A 20751-nucleotide genomic window follows, 5' to 3' on the forward strand; every position below is an offset into this window, starting at 1 on the left:
TACAAGTATAAGTAAATTTTTATTAGTAATTATATTTTTTCGTCTGTAATGAAATCAGGAGATCTGTGTTAACTAGTAAACCATAAAAGTGTTTTAGAAATTTAAAACTCAACTCAAATTATACAACAGAATTCAATATATAAGAATGTTGTAACTAACAGGCTTCTACTATTGACCTTATAATTGTGTGTGTTTATATTTTCATTTCTTAATAGACAAGTAGGTCAATTAGATATTGCCGTATTTTTTATATTATTTTTATGTTCAACGATACGACTACATTTTGTATCTGACTACCCATTTGATTACAATATTTTATTAGGTTCTTCTTATTCAATTTTTAATGTTTGTTTTATGTAGTGATACCACACTGATAAATAAAATGTGATATAATATTTGTGGTAGTAGTTTTATGTGTTAATAGCGCACACGGTAGAATGAATAGTTCAGTCGTAGTATTAATCAGTATTACTTTCGAACATCAAATACAATACATTCCTGAACTACAGGCGCTATACTTAGCACTACGTGTCAACTTCGAATATAATGGAAAGAAAAATATGTCAGAACACCACGATGTTTTTACGCGCCTAAATACATTGTCATATTTATACCATATGAATGACAATTATGGCCCATTACGAGCTACGAGGCTTAGTAGTTTAAACGAAAATAAGATATTGATTTCGTTTAATTAAATGAACGATCACATAAGTATTTTCCCTATTTTCAATACCCGAAAACCATTAATTGTCGATTCAAAATTGAATTCTATAACAATACGTCGTTGTTAACCGAGTTGAAGACAATAGGCCGGTGCACAATGGCGTCTTCACGATGTGACCCGGCCCTTTGCAGCCGATAGTGACAAGGGTTAATTGCCTCAAGTACCTGCAATGTTTTAGGACCCTTGATAAGAATATTACAAAAAGGTTTCTAACATACGAGTCGTTCTTATGTTTAAAAATATTATATATACAAAATTTACACTCAGTTCTAAATAATGTTTCAAAATGTGTAAATCTGCATAAAAGTTAATTTAAGAAGGCTAAAAACGAATAGGAGGTTTTATGGGCACTTAAAATTCTCAAACAAGACGCTCTCAGTTGCGTTGTCGGCCTTTTATAACCCCTCTAAGATTATATTTATAAAACTGGCCATAAAAGTATATAAAGCTGAAAGTGTACAATAAATGTAAATATTTATGAATTTCTATCATCTAGCTACCCTATAGGGTTATAATTATTATTATATATAGGGTTATAATATTAGGGATATAAACAAATCTCTCTATAAACACCACCAATCTTCGTATTAAAATATTTATATAAATAGTTTCGCATTAATATCGGCTGCATAGTCATAGGGTGGGCGAGTCAGTTTGTGGAAACCCGAGGAAAACTTGATGCGGAACAAATAATGATCCGGAACATATGATTGATGGTGAATCACAGCTCGGCTTACCTTGAGTATGCCCTGAAGGTAGTATGTTTAACGTATAAGCGGTAGCGATGTCTAAACGATTCCGAATATTTTAAAAAGTTTATATTAATAGTGGTATAAATTTAATAAGTGATATCAGTTAAGCCTTTTAATGGGTTTTGTATATAGACTACCAAGAAAACGCCACGTAAAAAATAATGTAAACAATTACTGAAGTTATTTTAGTGGTTATAAAATAAAATCGCAAAAAATATGATTGTGGTGTTTTAATATGACAATCAGTACTAAACGAAAACAAAAGTATCGTAGTATGATCTACAAATGAAACAACGGTTCGAACATTTCAATTTTATTACCTTACATAATTATAATTGGTCCTAGTAAATAAGCTGTAAATTTGTTTAACGCCATTTCCATCCCATCAGGAACGTTTTTTTATAAAGTTTTCTTAATAAAAAATTCTAAATAAATAATTACATATCAAATGTAATTTATTTTCTTATTTAATACTGATTACTTTTGCTTAATAAACTAAACCATAACCAATAAAGTGCTAGAAGATATAGTGTCACTACACTGGCAGTAAATGAAAAATTAGAAGAATCAATAAAGATTCTTTTTACATTGTGTTACCTATATGAATAAATTATTATTATCAGTGAAAGTTTTTGTGGATATATCCAATGTGTTAATTTAGTTTTTTTTTATATACTTTTAGAGACGTATCTGTTTTGTTTCCTAAATGAATAAATAAATGACTTGACTTGACACCACAAGATCCTAAAATAAAATTATTAAAATATATATATGGGGACGCGAGTGCCCAGGAAACTGCTGCGCAGGTTTTAAGCAACAATTCGCAATAATAATGCTCGGATCAATTCTTATGGTAATCCATACATGATTCGAAATATAACATTCGTAATTCGCACTTTAACCTTATAAATCGTGTTTGATTGTATGCACTTGCATCTTAATTAGTATATCAGTTGCTATATGCCAAGTCAAACCAGTTCCCTAAATAAATAGATTAATATAATAGACGTAGGATATCCTCCAAACTTAATATCAAGATTGACATGATACAAATATAGTTTCCTATACTCGCCTCCTCTCATATACAAATACTCGACCTCGTTTGTCGTTAGCGATTGCCAAGTCACGCCGGCATACACTATGTATTCTCGAGTTCATACATAGCATTTTGTTTCGCGGAATTAGGGCAAGGTGAGTGCTTTTTTTAAGAAAAGCAAATCCTTAGAGTACACATTTTCTTTTGCACTAAGTTGGAGGGAAGTGCTTTTGAAAATGTTTTATTGTTTCTATTCCTTGAATCCCCGATCTATAGAACTGTTGAAAACAGACTCGATTCATTTTCTATATCAAACTGCAGAAAGTGTCCTTTTTACTTATTTGCTACCGCTATATTGACTGAACAAAAGACTTGAAAATTAATGTGACTTATTTATTTCTAACCGATTTCAGGATATGAAAATATGATATTTATAAAATTGGATAATATGTGCGGTCCATGGTAGCGTAAGTTCGTAAGTCTGTTTGTCCACCAATTTCTTACAACTAAAAGTCATATCAATATGATAATATTTTTGGGGGAGACATTTAGGCTGGACCTATTCGAGTTTTTTTTACTTTTTCCTTGAACTCTGCGGAGAGTTCATACCTACTAAAAAGGTAAGATATGTATAAAAAATATTTTAAGAAGAAACGAAGTTTGCGAGCTCAGTTTGTTTTGCTTTGCGCAAAAGTTCTGATGTCAATTTAATTTAATTTTGTGTGTGTGGTGGGTATAAAACCTATTACGGTTAGATAGATACGGTTAGGTAGATAAAAAGTCAGTTTCATTCATAATTTAACCTTTATAAGGAGAAAAATGCCTTTGGTTTTCTACGCTTTTTATTCATATTTCACTTTGAATCGAACATGTCTTGAGTTCCTAATAAATACATTGTTTACATTACATTTATAAAATACTCATTATTTTACGCATAGACATAAAAGTATGACATAAATGCCAAAAGAACAATTTATTCAAAAACATAAATATTTGACATCCTCTAAAATTTTTATTAAAAAAAATTGTATTATACTGATTTTTAACATGAAATTAGCGTATACAGCGATAAATATTTCAAACGCTGTCCATAGACAAGCGGCCAATTGTAGAGCTGGCAGTGTGCCAAAGTGCAGCACCATCTGTTATTGAATAGCAGTGATTGATATTGTTAATGCCATCATCCAATAATCTATGGTGTGACTGACTCAATCACATCAGCTTGAAACTAATCTAATAAATATGCTTAGCTTAACATAGCTTGTTAGACGTTCAATTTTAGCTGACAATTGATAAAATAAACATTTCTTAAACTGTGATACACTGAAACTAAATATTTTACTTTTGTCATGTATTGTTAAGGCATGTCAAAAATCCATTAACTCCATCCATCGTATTGTTTTTAACTAAACTATAGGTACAATCAAAATCATAGTTTAGTTTTTCTGTCATATGTATATTTAATATTAGTGAACAAAATATTACATGGCTGTACCCAAAAAACCTTTTGAAAACTGTCCTACAACCATATTATACTTAAAATTCGCATCAAGTTATAATGTTCCCACTAGTGACATTGTCATATCATAAATATATTGTACCCTGTCACGCATTATGCTGACACAGCGTTGATAACACTCGTGATAACATGATATTATCTCCTTTGTGGCGTGATATGTTATATCCATAACTTGTTAAAACTGTTACTGAGCTGTAACTTTATGATAATGCATGTACTGTATAACGATTAGGTCTTAAAATAACCATTATTCGAACGGTTAAAAAATATGTATTACATACGTGTCATCTGATTATGAGAGTTTCAATACGGACTTGTGTTTTTGCTCTAATATGTGAGCAATGTTCTGTCTTCACAAACATAATGTTCTGTGACTAATACAGATTATATCCAAATGTTAATCAAATTCAAAAACCAAAAGAATATATTCTGGGAACATTCAAGTATTACTGAACGCAATTTTTGGACATTTTTGGTAATAAATCACCTCCCTCCCCCCCCACTTTAACACATCATAACGTTTTTCTGTACCCCCTCCTCTCCTTTAAAAACGATACGTTATTTTTTTAGATAAAATGCGATTGTGAATCTCTTCACGTAACCGTTCTGGAGGGTTAAAAAAACCAACAACAACAACAACAACCAGAACAACGCGCAGTTCTAACTCTCCTGGCACTGGCTGCAACGACAACAACTGTAATTCCCAAGAAGAAATTTTCGAATATCCCATTGTCTTGTATATATTCAAGTTTCATATGACATTCATAGACGAATATTTGTAACCGCAAGTTCTTCTTCGGCTGTTTCATTTATACTTTTCCTGAACATAGATTTATTATTAACCTAAATAGTTATTATTGCGGTAATCTAAGCTTCACGTAGTAAATTACGAACTGACGAACAAAGAAAATCTCGAAAGCAAAATAAATATTAATTTTTTTTTATGCGTGTACAATAAGATAACTTATTTATAAAGCGAATGAGAAAGGAAAATTGGTTCGAGGCTCGAAACTCTTTGTGTAGAGAACGAAATAATTAAACGAGCTGAGAATAAATAATAATAAAATTGAAACTTTTACATTTTACAATGAAACCAATCATGGTGTACGTGGCCCGGTTACACATTGACTGGTTCATTTGTAACGTAACATATTCATACACGTGATCAATGTATGCCAAACACGACTTCTGTGAGAATACGGCTCATTGGGCACAATTACACATTATGTAGAGTAAGAATTTGCTTATTTCATCTGGTTGACAATTAGCTTTATTGGCAAAAAGCGTTGACTTTGACAGAAATTGATGGACTGCTGAGCTGGGATTGTCTCGCCGGCATTAGGATTTAAGATTTATGCTGACAATATTACAATCTGGCTAGCTTAATAAAAATGTTGTCAAAATTAATGTCTCTTTACCTGGTAAATAGTATAGAAGTCACCAAAGCTAGCGCTTTTCTCGCGCAATAACCGTAATAAAGCGAGGAAATTCTGCCAGTATTAAAGAACCCTGATTTTTTTATTATAGTGTTGCAGTTTTTAATATTCACACTGTTATAAGCTTTGTAAGTTTGTAATTAATTATCTTTTTGTTATTTAAACATAATATAATATAAGTATATTTTGTCTTAACCAGGTGTAAAATTAACATCGTTGCAGTAATTTTAATATAATCCCTGAGATATGAAAAGTCCTGGAGTCGATTGCAGACAGGAGAATTTAAATTCATTAGTTTAATTAGTGCTCTTTCTTTTGGCGCAGATTTGCATTTTGTCCATTTTTAACGATTGTTAAACAGTATTTTTAATTACAATAAACTTTGCTTTCCGTTCTTCGTCGGTAATGCAGTTGAATGTTCTTATTGTTCGACTATTAATATATTGCGAATGAGAATTGTTTATCTTGCGCTCTTATAATTAAAACAAAAAGTTCTTAATTATCTCTTTCAAATTGATTCTTTAAAACCTTATAACTTTCTTTATCTACTGTAATATAATGGGAAGTATAAAATTAATTTAAACGAAAAGTGATATTTTATTGTATTAAAATTGCATTAATATATGCACTGCAAGGCACGTCCTTGTCAGTTTAATTATTTCTCACGATACCCGATCCAACTTATTATATAACGTTGCATTAGCATAGTATTACATTTATTCCGGTAAATGGAATATCAATGTGACACTATCAGAAATGATAAGCTAATATAACTATCAACCAGTTATCAAACAGGTGATAAGCTTACAACTAAGCTTAATAGCTCACTCGAAACTAACGTAACTCTAATATTAATGTAATTAACGGCTATTACGGATACGATATTATTTATAGCCTCGAATAGATCTGTAGTGTATTTCCTACCATTTGACCTTTTAAAATATTTATTTCTTCAGTGTTCCCTGAGTTCTGGACGGATTGGAACGGTTCTTTCACTATAAGAAACATTATGCCTAACACAGGTTGTAGGACATTTTCAAGAAAGTTAGAGTTTCCTATGAAAACTTCAATACCCGAGTGTGAAACAAATACCTATATCGAGTACGATGAGGAATGCATTGACGATAGATCAAAGTGAACTACAGTTTTATAGACGACAGCAAGATTTGCAAAAAAGTGTGCGATAGAGTCCGACATAGATCAGCTGTTTATTATTTGAAATTCAATGCATACATTTTAAATGTTTGGTTTCTTTCTTAGATAATAGTTTATGAATACCATGTGACCTTTAAGATACTTCCGATTTTTGAATCAAAATAAAAAGTTTCACAGGCAGGAACAAAGCGCGGCAGACACTGCCAGGGGAGAGACATATAGCGTTAAGTCACGCAACCCCATCACGCTATCAACCGAATATTTGCCATTTCCTATGTTATTCACTACAATATATGTCACTTATGTAGCATAGGTTTAGTGGGTATTTTTCCCCCACTAGTCTACATTCCTAGGAAGGGTGAAGCTATTTAAGTACGGAAGAGCTCTGTTTAGCTTTTAGTAGACACGAGTTACACTCTTATTTTTTACCTTTTTTTATTATGGCAATAGTTTTAACTTCTTGCTTCTATTGCTTTATACTTTACTTTTGTTTTTTCTTGTATTAATTTATTAAAAATTCATGTTAATTCTATATTATTTATCATACCCTAAAATGAATGTTTTTTCATTAGTTCAGTTATGACAACCAGAATAAATTTTAACCCCAAATTTGTAACAGGTTTTACAAATCGTAAAAGCAAACTAGAGCTAGCGATAAATCAGCTCGAGCGAGTTATTTGCTGTACAAATCGAAACGTTTCATATTGTTTTACGTTATGTCACGTACGAATATATGATGTACGGATTTTTATTTTTTGAATTAAAAGTGGTATCTTCTTCAGTATATTGCGTAGTGATTTCGGGTAAAAAGCAACATAGAATCGTTTCATGCAATAAAAAGTTCAGTGTATAAATTTAAATCATATCCTAAATAAATGAAGCTTCTAAAGTACCTATATATAGTTTTCTTCAACGATCCTAATAGAAATGTTGTGTCTACACGAAATATCACTTCGCATCTTATTATTTTAAAATTGGTTACTCCACATCTTCTAAAATACATATAAAATTAATTTTATGTGGTGTTGCCAAACTATAAATAATGATTGATATTAATATATTAATAAATAAAATTATTTTTCATTTATTAATATCGTGCTAACATAAATTACAAACAACAAAAGACAATTATGCTAAACATAAAGCCAAAGGTGGAATACATACAATACGAAGAGTTTCAAACATTTATGAAAGGAAAAGTTCAATAAAAATATTAATCACGGAATAACTAATACCTAAGGGAGGGTGTGTATGTGGGGTGTGATATTAAATAAAGATTTTAGAAAACAAATATGATATCAAAAGGTTTTGCGTGGATTTACTGAGGTGAACTTAACGCAAAAATAATTCCTGAGACTATTGAATTGAACCAATCAAACTCTTCATATTAAGTCGTTAAGAATAGATATTTGATAATACATTTTGCCTCGCTTTCTGTTGAAATTATATTTAAGTTGAAGCTGTCATAACGCCCCCTTTGCTTTGTTTCAGGACTATGACGTAATTCAATAATATGTCATCTGTGGCCTTAATTTGACAAGATGGCGCGAGGACTCATCTTCCTTGCGGTGGTTTTGACGACGGTTGTAAGTATATAACTTTTTATTCAGTCAATACAGTTTAGATGTATTAGCGTATGTTAAACTGTTTCAAAGCTGAAAAGGTGTATTTAAAAAATTAATTAAGGATAGTGACACTTGCCGTCAACTTTTGTGGTTTCCTCACGATGGTTTTCTTCAATGTACGAGTGAGTGTTAAATGACAAAAAGTCCATTTGTGTACAGCCGAGGTTCGAACCTAGGCCAACTGAGGTTGAGATCGCACGCTGAAACCACTAGGCTGAAGCTGCTCACAAAAAAACCAACCAGTGGCGCTATAACCTTTTACGTCTGGGCCTCAGATTTCTGCATTTGTTTCATGCCACTCGCAATTTTGTTACATTGCGAGTGGTATGAAAGAAATAGGTGATCATCCTGCTATATCAAGCATAGCAGGACACGCCGTTGACTATTTGGTTCTAAGGCAAACCGGTTTCGTCACGATGCTTTCCTTCACAGTTAGAGCAAATTTTAAATACGCACATAGACCGAAAGTCTATTGTTGCATAGCTGGGGATCGAACCTAGTGATCGACAAACCTATACGCCAACACTGCTGACTAAAATAAAATAAAAAACCGAAAAATAATAATCAAGAAATGTCTATTCAGTTTCGTTACTTGGCAATTTAACTAAAATTAACATGCAACGCTTACGAACTTTCCTAACTTCGTCTTTAAGTCCGTACCGCCAAGTGTTATTATAAACTGTTTTGAGTTCACAAGAACTTACGTTTAAGAACAGCAGTTAGATGTGTGAAATTAATTTTTGCAAGATGCGGTTTTGATAGCAGGAGAATATATTCCTATGTTGTGAGTAACGGGTGTTTAATGAAATAGCTCACAGTTAGCGCGTATTCAGCGATGTGGGCACGTGGCCACAATGATTTGTGGTCAATTGAGGTCAATATTGAAGCTACTTATAAAACTAATTTATGCAATATTAAGTTCAATAAAAAATAAAAGCAAATAGAACTATCATAACTTTTTAGCCTGGTATTTTCGTTTAAATTTGACACCTCTGTTAAGAAATGGTAACGAACAAGGTACACAATAAATCATCTTTCAGCCTTCTTTCAGCTTACACAAATCAGAAACGAAATTGACAAGTTTTGATTAGAGCTCTTCAAGGCCCTTGTCAGTGAACTTTGGCAAATCTGACGCTTATTAAGAAAGCCCTGAATCGCAAAGTCAATCCGGGTAAATTGTCCGAACAATTTCGTTATTATAACATCGGTATTTTCATTAATATTTGAATATTAATCATTTATTTATTACACTTTCATTCGTAACAAATTTTAATATATAATTTTAATTAGTGACATTTAGATTCTATTTTACACTTTTTAAAATATAAAATAACACAGTGAGTAATGGGCGGGTTTGTTTCATTAAGTTTATTTTCATACATTAGAAAAGATATTCAGTTATTATTATTATTAAATAGATAGATCTTGTTTTCAAATTTCTTATCCACAAGACTTAAAAATCATTAACAAAGTTCACACTTCCTACGGTCTAATGTGTTAGATGCAACAACTTAAATAGATTCTAACCTCATTTAGTTTAATAAACAATAGAATTAATAAACATCTAATGACAAACAACTTAACCAATTTCTTATTGACACTGGAACGAACTAGCGTTTCAGATACAGGCTAGGCCTAGTTAGAACGCTAGTGCTCATAGAAGTATATTATGTATAAGGTTAACCAAACTGAATATTGTATCTCAACGTTTCGTTGCCTATTGTATGTTTACAAGTTTTAGAATCTAATGTTTTTTGAGAAAAATAAACTAATTTTTTTTATAGATATAAAACTATATGTGCAAATCGACTTATCAAAATATGCGTGCGAATATGTCAAAAGTGTAACTAATTCGTTTATGTCAATGTCAACGCAATATCAACGATAAAACATAAGGTCACGTTATACTCACTGAACATAAAAATACGATAGAACGAGAAAAGACGAACTGGGTTATACCAACGCATTGGACAAACCAAATTGCAACAAGTCCATATGATAGCAATTGAAATGCAGACTGCATTCTTGCAACACGTTCTCCAGAAAAGGTATAAAAGTTGGGAACTTACAAAAGCATTGTGAAAGCGAACAGATTTTTGATTGCGCGGCGAAAAAAGACCAAAGGAGGTATGGATAAATGAAAATTCACGAATAAACTGACGCTCTCTGATTGCGAGCTACGAAATTTGAACAGTATTTGTAAGTATATTTTATTAGTACATTATAATAAAAACTAAAACATTATTTACTATACAAGGACAGTCGGCCTTGGGCCTAATCCCAATCGCACCCGAGTATATTTCTTCGTGTTAGCTGCTTTAATAATAATCACCAAAAATAAATAATGACCCTTTTTCTATGTTTTCTTTGTACAAAAACCGCAATAATAAACATTAATTAATATCTGAAAAATATCCGTCCATGTAAAATTATTAAATATTTTTAAATGAGTTGAAAAGGCGCTTACGCAGGCCCGCGCCATGGATGTTGCGCTTGACGTGGGACTGGATCTCCACTCAAATCCCTCTGCTATTCAGAGGGGTAGCGAGATCCCACCCATTAAAACACCTTAGCCCTTCATATGCCCTTAAAATGGCCCCTCGGGGTTCGCCAGCCATTCTACCCAAGGAACCCGACATAGAGACCTAATTTACGACCTGCGATTCCGGGCCACCGGCCAGTCGATGGTCAACCCCAGACCTCTCCCTCAATCGCTCAGCATCCTCCTTCTGCAGCATTACATTCTCACAGAAGGAAACCATTCCACTCCTCACTTCCTAGCATAGCTAATATAATACCCGGTAAAGTGAGGTATACTCGTGGTGAGGTGGGTGGTAGACGCGAGGCGTTCCCTGGACTCTAGAGAGCGTCAGTGTTTAGTGTAACTAGATCACAAGTATTCCGTTGTACATGGTGCATGTTCAAAACAATTTTTAAAAAAAACTAGTGTAATCAAATAAGTTACCCTAAGTATGCTTGAATGTATGAGTGCGAGTTTGTTATCTAGTTTCATAAATCACATTTTCAAAGACAAATCGTGAATTAATTTATCACGTAATTCAGAAGAAATTTGTAGAAATTTTTAAGTATTTTCTTTTATATACATTTTCAAATAACAGGTGTATTTTAAGGAATTATTCTATCTATTAAATAACTGTCAGATACGGCTTTTAGTAAAATAAAAATGGAATACTGTATCAAAATTTTACTTTGTACGTTAATAACCTGTCGGACTGATCAAAGAACTTACGAAACAAATTTAAAGTACTGAATAGTAAGCACAAAGGCTTGTCAAATGGCAAGCAGATTGAATCATAAATCAAAGTTTACTAAATCCTTTATTGTACAGTGATTTACGTCGGTGAAATTATTTGCTTTTTAGGAGGCGGGCCTTGATACACTGCCTCGTTTTTCTTGAATATTTAGGATATCATGATGATATATGTCCAACAAAATATAAGTATTGGATATTCAGAACCCTTTCTAGAATGATTGCAACGTAGTTGTTCCACCCTCTTATTTAGTTAAAATTGACGGCCTATATCAGAGTCGTCCATTAATTTGGCTCTAATTATTATATATCTATAGCGCAGTTAAGCTATGGAAATTATTTCTGGATTAGATAACAAATGATTTATAAGACAGTAACTTTATTAAGCTTTCAATTCGATCTACGTTATATAAATAAGTTATATTTAAATATTTGATTCGTAATCACCGACTCTGAGTAAAGTAAAACTCTATTATGGTACACGCGTTGTACAAAGACGAATGTATGGATTTAATTGTAGATTGCATCATAGCAAGACTATCATGTTATATTGTGCCAACAATACTTACTCCGCTTTTTCAACGACTTCAAGTGAGCCTGCGCCTCTGATACTAGAGAAAGCCAATTTTGCCACTTCCGTAGGCCCTTCTCAACGGCGTCATTTTATAGGTCGGTTGGTATACCAAGATACGTTTTTTTCCAAAACCATTTTCGCAAGATGGCCAGTCCGAGTGTTTGGGCTTTAGCTTCACCAATTGTTTTGCCTATCAGGTCCTCGATTTGGTAATGCTGGTGACTAGCTTGGACGACAGGAAGTGTGTGCGTCTGTACTGTTGAGACGCTTGAATTTATTAGAACTATTGAAAGAGATATCCCCTACGCGACCACTACCAACAATGCTGACATACTAATAAACATTAGAAGACACTTATGAACCAAGATAGGGCATGGGACACACGCATTTCATACATGGTACCAATCCGGGAATCAAAGAATGATATTATAGTGTACTGAATGCCGTATTATTTAACACTAAGCTACGAAGATGTGCCTGAGGCTGATTTCACATAGGTATAATCCCCTATTAAGCGATTCCATAATATGTCACAAATATTTTGAGAATAAATATCTTTGAACCTCTCATAACCGCGATGATGATACCTTAATATAAATTAAAAACACTGCCGATTACGTTATATATATAATTATTTAAATAAATACAACTTACTGAATAGCAATTCATTTATTATTTATTTTACGATACAGAAGTATTCTGAAAGTAATGTAATATTATTAAAATATAAAAGAGCAAAAAATAAAAAGCGAAATGGCCACCTTTGGCGTTTATACGGGCCTTTAATCTGTTTGCCACATTATAGAAATGTGTTCCAAATTCAAAATAATCAAAAAGTTGAAAAAAGGAAGGTTACGTATCAGTATTAATGGACAGACTAGTTACGTTGTATTATATTAATGATTACTATATATATATCTATCAATATATCCCTATTTGTTTTCTACAAAGTGTATTAAGGATAGTGTTCTAAAGAGCTGTTTGGGTTGATCCCTCCTGTCTGGTTTCATCACCGTACAAGCCGTAGGTATTAAATCAAAATTCATCCGTATCATCTTGATGGCTGAAAGTCTTTGCCGGTCCGCTTCAGTAGACTTTTACATCCCCTTTTGGGCATCCCATTTACCTGCCTATGCTATAAAAAAATAGATATGTATATTATAGACGGTATAGATAGGTGATAAGTTAAATAACAAAGATAAAAACACTAATGTACTAATAGTGCTTTTGTTTATACGTACAGATTACTATATTTTAATTATAAAAATATTCTAGACCAATAAGTGAAATATTACATTAAAACCAAAGCAATAACAAGAACATGTATTATTTTACCAGTTTCTGCATCATTTAAATCCAAAAACCCCCGTTAAAGTGAATCGAAACATGTTTGCAACTGATTTCTAAATAACTTCGCTTAAAAAGTGGATTTAACTGAACGAAATATCGGATGTTAATTAAAAGTTAGCGCGGCATCGTTTACGTAGTGAGGAGGGAAAATAGGAAAAATTGGTCACAGTTTTATTGTGATTGCGAGCTTGCAATTAATTTCTATCTGAATTTGATACGAAAATATGGTTTTCGAACCCGTATTTTGGATGCAATGTATGTAACACGAGCAGTGTAAGCCTCCACGGGTGTGCTTAAATAGATTTTTATTTGAGTTATTAATGCTTGCTCATACGATAATGAAACACATCCACGTTGTCGAGAATTGCACGTTTAATCGCTGCGTTGACTGTGTTAGTTGTATTAACAAATAGTCTAAAAGTAATCCAAATCAATAGGTAAGGCAATGAAATAGTTACCTCAATTAATATTCAAACGCATGTAAGGCGACATGCGTTCGAATATTTAATGAGCCTTGCCGCAGCCGTGTGAGGTCAGTTTTACATACTTTTTTGTAAAGTTATATTGTTTAAAGTAAAGTATTAGAGGTATTTGTAAAATCTCTGTGATATTAAATTGTAAAATAATTCAGCTACGAAATCTTATGGTTGTCTGGAGGAATCTGCTCTTAGTAATAATACAACTTTAATATTATGTCTATCTTTTTATTATTGTTTTAGTATTTACTATTTTATAATTTAAATGTATTTTTATGCTAGGTACAATTTATACTTTATAACTCGTACATTGATGCTTACTCCATAGGATGTCAAACTTATTTATAAAAAAAATATTTAGATTATTTCGCAAATTAATGCTAATGAAGATTAAACTTTGGTAAAATCCTAGATATAAAAATAATATAAGCGCAAAACCTGACCAAGAAGGTCAGATTTTCTACATTTTTTACTATATTTTTGCCTGATAATTCATCCTAGCAAAATAAAGAAAAATCCTTCTAGAATGTTCCTTCCACTACATTAGTACAGCGCTCTTTTTCCTTTGACAAACTACCTTAATAATGTAGGTAGTCTATTTAAATGTGAATGTTAATACCGGCTTTTTACTGAAATCCCTCTTGACCTCTGCATCCTAGTTTAAATTTTCTAGTTTCAGTTCCTATCTACAACGCTTATAAAAGAACTTTTAAGCTTTAAATAATATCATAACGTACTTGTCCAGAATGTGTAATGATAAAGGGAGGTATTTCGTATGTCTATTATAGTAGTGACACAACAACCCCATAAGTGTCCTGGCCTCAGATTTCATCCGTATCATCATCATCATCTTTATTTTATAGACAAGTAGATGATCACCTGCGTCTGTTATATGTCGTTGATATTTGGGTTTGAGACATGCAACCACACGATGTTTGCCTTCACTGTAGGAATTGAACACAGAAAAAATATAAAAAGTTAAACTGACGTGAACTGCTTTTTTAACTCAAAACCTAATTTTATGTTGTGGAGTACCAAAGTTTTGTTAGGAAAAAGGCGTGCATTCCATTGAGACTATATAATATATAAATCTCTGTTATGTTCTTTGAACTTTGCATTACAGCTTCCAATATATAAAACATAGTTAAGTGTCGTTCTTTCTTCTTATCTTTAAAAAAAATTACAGACTGTCTTATCAGTATATTAATTAATATCTCATTTCAAAGCCCCCATTTAAATAAATTCACTCATATCCTATAATCATAAAGGACCGAGAAGCAATAACACTTAATGTAATGTCCGCAGTAGATTGCTTCGTGGCGATGTAATATTTACGGGGATCGTTATTTACGGCGAGTAAAGGATATTGCGATGTCCGGGGATTCCTTGACCTCGTCATATTACCGTAAACTGAATGATGGTATGCGGGATGTGTTATACCATAATGTATCATTTATTAGTTAACTCCAGGGATCAGTGCGTGCGTTAGAGTGGTATACATGCGTTCTGGGTTTAAAAGTATTTTTAAAACCTAACATAGCTAGTTAATCAACAATATTTCGTAGCTTATTTTAGCTACTCGCCGAAGTATTTCCGAACCAATGGTTGCCAGTTCATAGAGATTATTATATAATTAAAAATGTTAGTATGTACGAAGCTATAGGTTATAATGAATACTTAAACTATAAATACTAAAAAACTAAGATGAGAGTGAGCGATAATCGGGGCTACATATTATAAACTTTTCAGGCAGATAGTATATCAATAAGAACACATACGGTATACCTAATTACCAACTAGTTCCCCTACAATGGTTTTAAATAGCGCTATTTCGATAAAACCTACTCCGTAGTAAAAACACCTGCGCCTATTTCGTATTCTCTGAACGCCTTTGTTCCAAGTACAATGCAGTACATAAAATAGTACAGAATAAGCTCAGATAGTTACGCTTCTTGAAGTTAGGAAGCTCGCATAAAGTTGCTTACTGGAATCTAGGATTAATTGATTCAAAGAAAATATAAAGACCATTGTTATTTGTTCCGCTTTCCTAAGCTGTTATTTAAAAGCTGTGTTTTGATTGGTTTCTGGGGCATAGCTTGTATAAATTCCAACTTTTGAATGAATTAATAATATATTGGTGAGAACCACAATTAATTCTACATTAACTATATATATATTGTATAATTAAAATATATCTATATTATATTAAGTTACCTCAAACACAAAATTTTTCCAACATCACCAATTTTCAAGATATTTATTTGATACTATACCACAGGCAGAATATATTGGTTTTCAACGTTTGGTAGATCCAGTTAACCCCCTAAATGCTTTTCATATATTTATATATATATTATTGTATAATACATATACATATATATATATATATATATATATGTATATGTATTGTATATTATTGTGTATGATGTTAATTCAAATTATGTCATATATGTCAGCACACTAAACATAAGATTATAAGGTATCCTTATTAACTTGATGGTCTGGAATCGAAAAAAAGGAAATGCTATGCATTCTACATTTGAAAATCCAAGTTCTCTTTTTAAAAACATTCCAAATTGAATATCGAATGTTTAGCCCAACAAGATATTTCAGCAATTGCTCGACAAATAAATATTTCCTTAAATGTATTTTTCACATATAAAATCAGAAACCGTCATAAATGTGACTATAAAGCATTACTTATCCAAATATGGAGCCATAAACTGCATTTAATCATGTAATATGAAATATATTTACGACTCCTTGTGGCATTACCCCATCCTTAACGCCCGAATGTCGATTTACTGAAATTGGAACGTTACGTCATCAGTGTTTATGTGATAAACCTTTTTTTGTGTTCTAAATTAGAAGAAAAAAATAACACTGTTAAAGAATGTGAGTGAACTATAGACAATGTTTATTAATTGTTAAACTTATTAATCTTCGAAATCTAACTACTTTATCTGGTCACACATAAATATAAATAAATTTTTTTTTCATATAACTTACTTTTCCAATATATGAAATTTTCATCGATCCCTGAGATCACCACAAGGTTAAAAGGGCCCAAAAAGCGTGTCGATTTGGTGAAATTGTACCACGAGTTATTGAGAGTCCGTGTTTTATTGCGCCTCAATGTTTATTGTGTGGCATTACACGTCCCACATGATTGCGGCTTAAAAAATAAATAAAAGTCCTTCGAGTTTCACGATCCTTTGAAATTAGATCTGTTGGTAACAAATTTTTATCATTTGGACTATTGTTTTGTATTTGTTTGACGTTATTTTATCGCAGGTGTTATTTATGTATAGACAATATTTCTTTAGAAAAAGTATTAAAAACAGGTTCAAAGGCTAAAATGTGGCCTCGTTAAGAAAATATAAATTGAGTGAGAAACGTTAATGTGTCATGACGATAATGTTTCAAAAGAAATACAGAAAGGAAGAAAAAACCTTATTACACAACAAAGTGTGTATAGTTAAAGGAAAAAGGGAACTAGGCCCCACACTAGGATTCTCTGGGTCGTGGGCAGCCAGTCTCTTCCATTTGACATAGTAATGATTTTAGATACTTGCCGTAATAATTTCTACAAAAGTTTTGTTTTTAAGAATTGGATGAAGGTGAAAAGTCTCTGAAGGATAAATATCGTTGGACAAAAAAACAATACGTCAAATGACAACTGACAGTGTTTCGGCAATACCCCATCCCCAATACGTGCAGGTACGTTACTCCCAATAGCGATGGTATTGGCGATCCTGACTCCTATTGAGTTTTTATACCGCGCGACACGTAAGTTCTGCTATTAGTACTACGGATATATAATACACTATTTCGATATTGCATAAAACACTCGGAATCGCTTATGGGAGTTGCAAACTACGGTCACTGCATTTTGGAAAGTTCTATTGGCACCGATTACTGGTTACCGATTTATTTAAAGTCAGTTCAATTAATAACGAAACCATTTGTTATTTTAAAACTAAAATAATATGAAATATTTTACCCTATACTTAATTAGAGAAAATGCTTAAATGATTTAAAAATCGGGTTTATTTAAAGTTAAGATTTGATGTTATTACAAATTGAAAGCAGCACTGGAATTATGCGGCAAAATCTAATAAAAATAAGGCAGTAAATTTTCCGGGCTTTATGCTGAGTAAACATAAATAGAATGAACACGGTCAAATGTTAACAAAACGGGCGGTATATTTTAACTTGCTCGGTCGTCGGACAATAGGTCATTTTGCGGTATTTAATAAAAATAACAAGAAAAATACTGGATGTCATCAATAACGCTGCATCATGAATATTCATAACAATAGTACTCAGAGCTAAAGTTATTACTTTTCGCTATTAACATAAAATATACTCGTATTGTGTGACGAACACAACAAAGATTTGAAAAGACATAAAACAAAACAAAAGCGAAACAATAAAGCGTAATCTTACGTTGATTGTGAGTGTATCAAGTTGATGGTGACAATAAAGGCACATACTTTATGTTATCTCATGTATTTTCTCCAATATGCCACTTCTTAAGCTCAAAAGCTTTTGTATTGTACCTAGTATAATCGTAACTATAACATATATCGGATAAGAACTTTGATCGCATCTTAACAGTTTTATGTAAATATTGGTGTATATGCAAAATATACATAAAGATTAAGAAAACCATCGAAAGTTAATGCTATGAATATATTTTTCGCTACGAACAAGTCATGTGGACATCGTTAAATGTTTATCCTTGTAAGCTCAGTGGGTGCACGATGGCTCAAAAGCTACGAGAATTCAAAAGAGCTACGAGTAAGAACGAACGTAGCAAACTGTTTAAGTGCTACGTATTGCTTTTCCTTTTTCAATATCGCGCAAGCGTCGCGTATCGGATTAAAAGTATTATTAAAGGAATTTAAGAATTGTTTATCTGAAATCTAACGTTGATATGGATTTCCGGGTCGTTGTCATGTAATTGTTTATATATTTATTCTATGCTTTCAGTATTTTTTGCTATTATATTATGGGATAATTTACAACAAAGTTTATCCATCATTTATAATCCAACACGCCACGTTGAATGATAATGATATGACGCTCATATAAACTCTGACATCGATGAATATTGATGTACTATTAACAAAAAACACATCACCATTCTGACTTAAATGGCACAGGCGTACCCTTATTTAGGTTTTGTAATATGATGACAAATAAATTGATGGATTGAGATTTATTTGACTTAAGAATGTTTCGAAAAACGTGAAGATATTGTACAATACGTTAATAATTACGTAATATTTATTCTCTTGTATAAACAAGCCACTGAATGTATTTATAAATAAGATAGATCTACACCTGAAAAAGTATTGTTATCACCAGAGCGTTTTAGTTTTTTTTTTATATTAAAAACATATTATGATAGTTGATACAATAATAAAAATTAATACATAAATATGTATTCCACCAATAAAACGGGATTATTAGAAAATTTAATATGAAACTTTAAAAAATATTTTTGTTACACTAATGTATAAGTACAAATTTCTCTCAAAAAAAGTCTACCAATATCGCACCAAAGGTAACTAATGCACGTAATTCGTTTAATGGAATCGACATCAGTCTACTTCATTACATCAGCCATTACTTTAATAGCTCGAATTGGTACTAGAGTGTGAGAATATCAATATCTTTGGGGAAAAATCTATTGTCAGCAGACCACATGTGGAGGTAATAACTGAGATTGTGCCGCGTTTGAACTAACTAGATAAAAGTAATTCGGGGAAATAGAATTAGCTCTGATGTAAACTTAAAAGCTTTAAATTGTGTGAAATGTTTGCGGAAATTTTAATGAAAACTCAGCTTGAAATAACTAAGCCAATGGACATTTAATCTACGTCTAGGTCCAAAGGTAAATATATAGAAATCATAGTTGGTTTGATTGATTATTAGTTATAATAAAAATAACACTAATAAAAGCCGGTTCGCTGATACGTTATAATCTTGTTGGCACACTCACAAGCACGTGTCGCTCCTAAAATAGTAATTATTTAAGCTAGTCCACGCTTAGCTTTTCTACTTAATGTAATTTGGCTTATTGAAAGACTTAGAATGTGTGAATAATATTCGGTCTTATTCATAAACGTACTAGAAGCCTACATTAGTGAAATAATGTTTCATCGCCTTCATTCATTTCCAAATAACACGACAGTGACTAGACAAAACATTTAATAGCTATTTCAAGATAATACTACTTTGCGCTGATATATTGTTGATTTATACTAAATTTAATATAAAAAAAATTGTTTTACTGCCACATTATTTTCCGAGAACATTAAACGCATCACAGTGGTTCATATAAATTTTGCTCAATAATAAATAATAATTTACATTGACCGATTAGAGAATAGATTTCGAACAGTAATTACCCGAATGACGCAATGAATATGAAAATTGAGAATTAAGTTCCCCGAAATCAATTATAACATTGGCTGATAAATGCTAATCTATTGTATCAATGTGTATAGCATGGATGTGATTGTAGCTTCTCTAAATAATTGCAATGTAAACATTTAAACGATAATTATTTATATATGCAAAGTAAAATAATGGAGCAAAACGCCGAATGATTACGCTAATAAAATTTATTTTCAAACGGCGCAGGCTTAAGTCAAGTTAAAGTGAGCTTTAGCAATAGCCCAATAAATCATACTTCCGATTGCAAAATGGAAGTTATACACACTTTTATAACCCCAACCAGAACAATTATCTCATAAACCCTCAGTGCATCCATCACCGGATAATCCGGTAATACCTGTAATCAACTACAACCGGTTAAC

At 32.0% G+C, this 20751-nt stretch overlaps 1 protein-coding gene across 4 annotated transcripts in view; it reads left to right on the top strand.

Annotated features, from left to right (window-relative positions):
• LOC123710770 (ADAMTS-like protein 1) overlaps window positions 1-20751 on the top strand; it is a 186922-nt gene that overhangs the window by 104305 nt on the left and 61866 nt on the right. For all 4 annotated transcript variants that reach the window (XM_045662946.1, XM_045662948.1, XM_045662950.1 and 1 more), the window contains exon 3: window positions 8117-8211. In XM_045662946.1, the coding sequence (XP_045518902.1) occupies window positions 8167-8211 (45 nt within the window). In that variant the 5' untranslated portion in view covers window positions 8117-8166. The remainder of the gene's footprint in view (window positions 1-8116; window positions 8212-20751) is intronic.

The sequence above is a fragment of the Pieris brassicae genome, chromosome 6, assembly GCF_905147105.1.
Source record: "Pieris brassicae chromosome 6, ilPieBrab1.1, whole genome shotgun sequence".
Lineage (NCBI taxonomy): Eukaryota > Metazoa > Arthropoda > Insecta > Lepidoptera > Pieridae > Pieris > Pieris brassicae.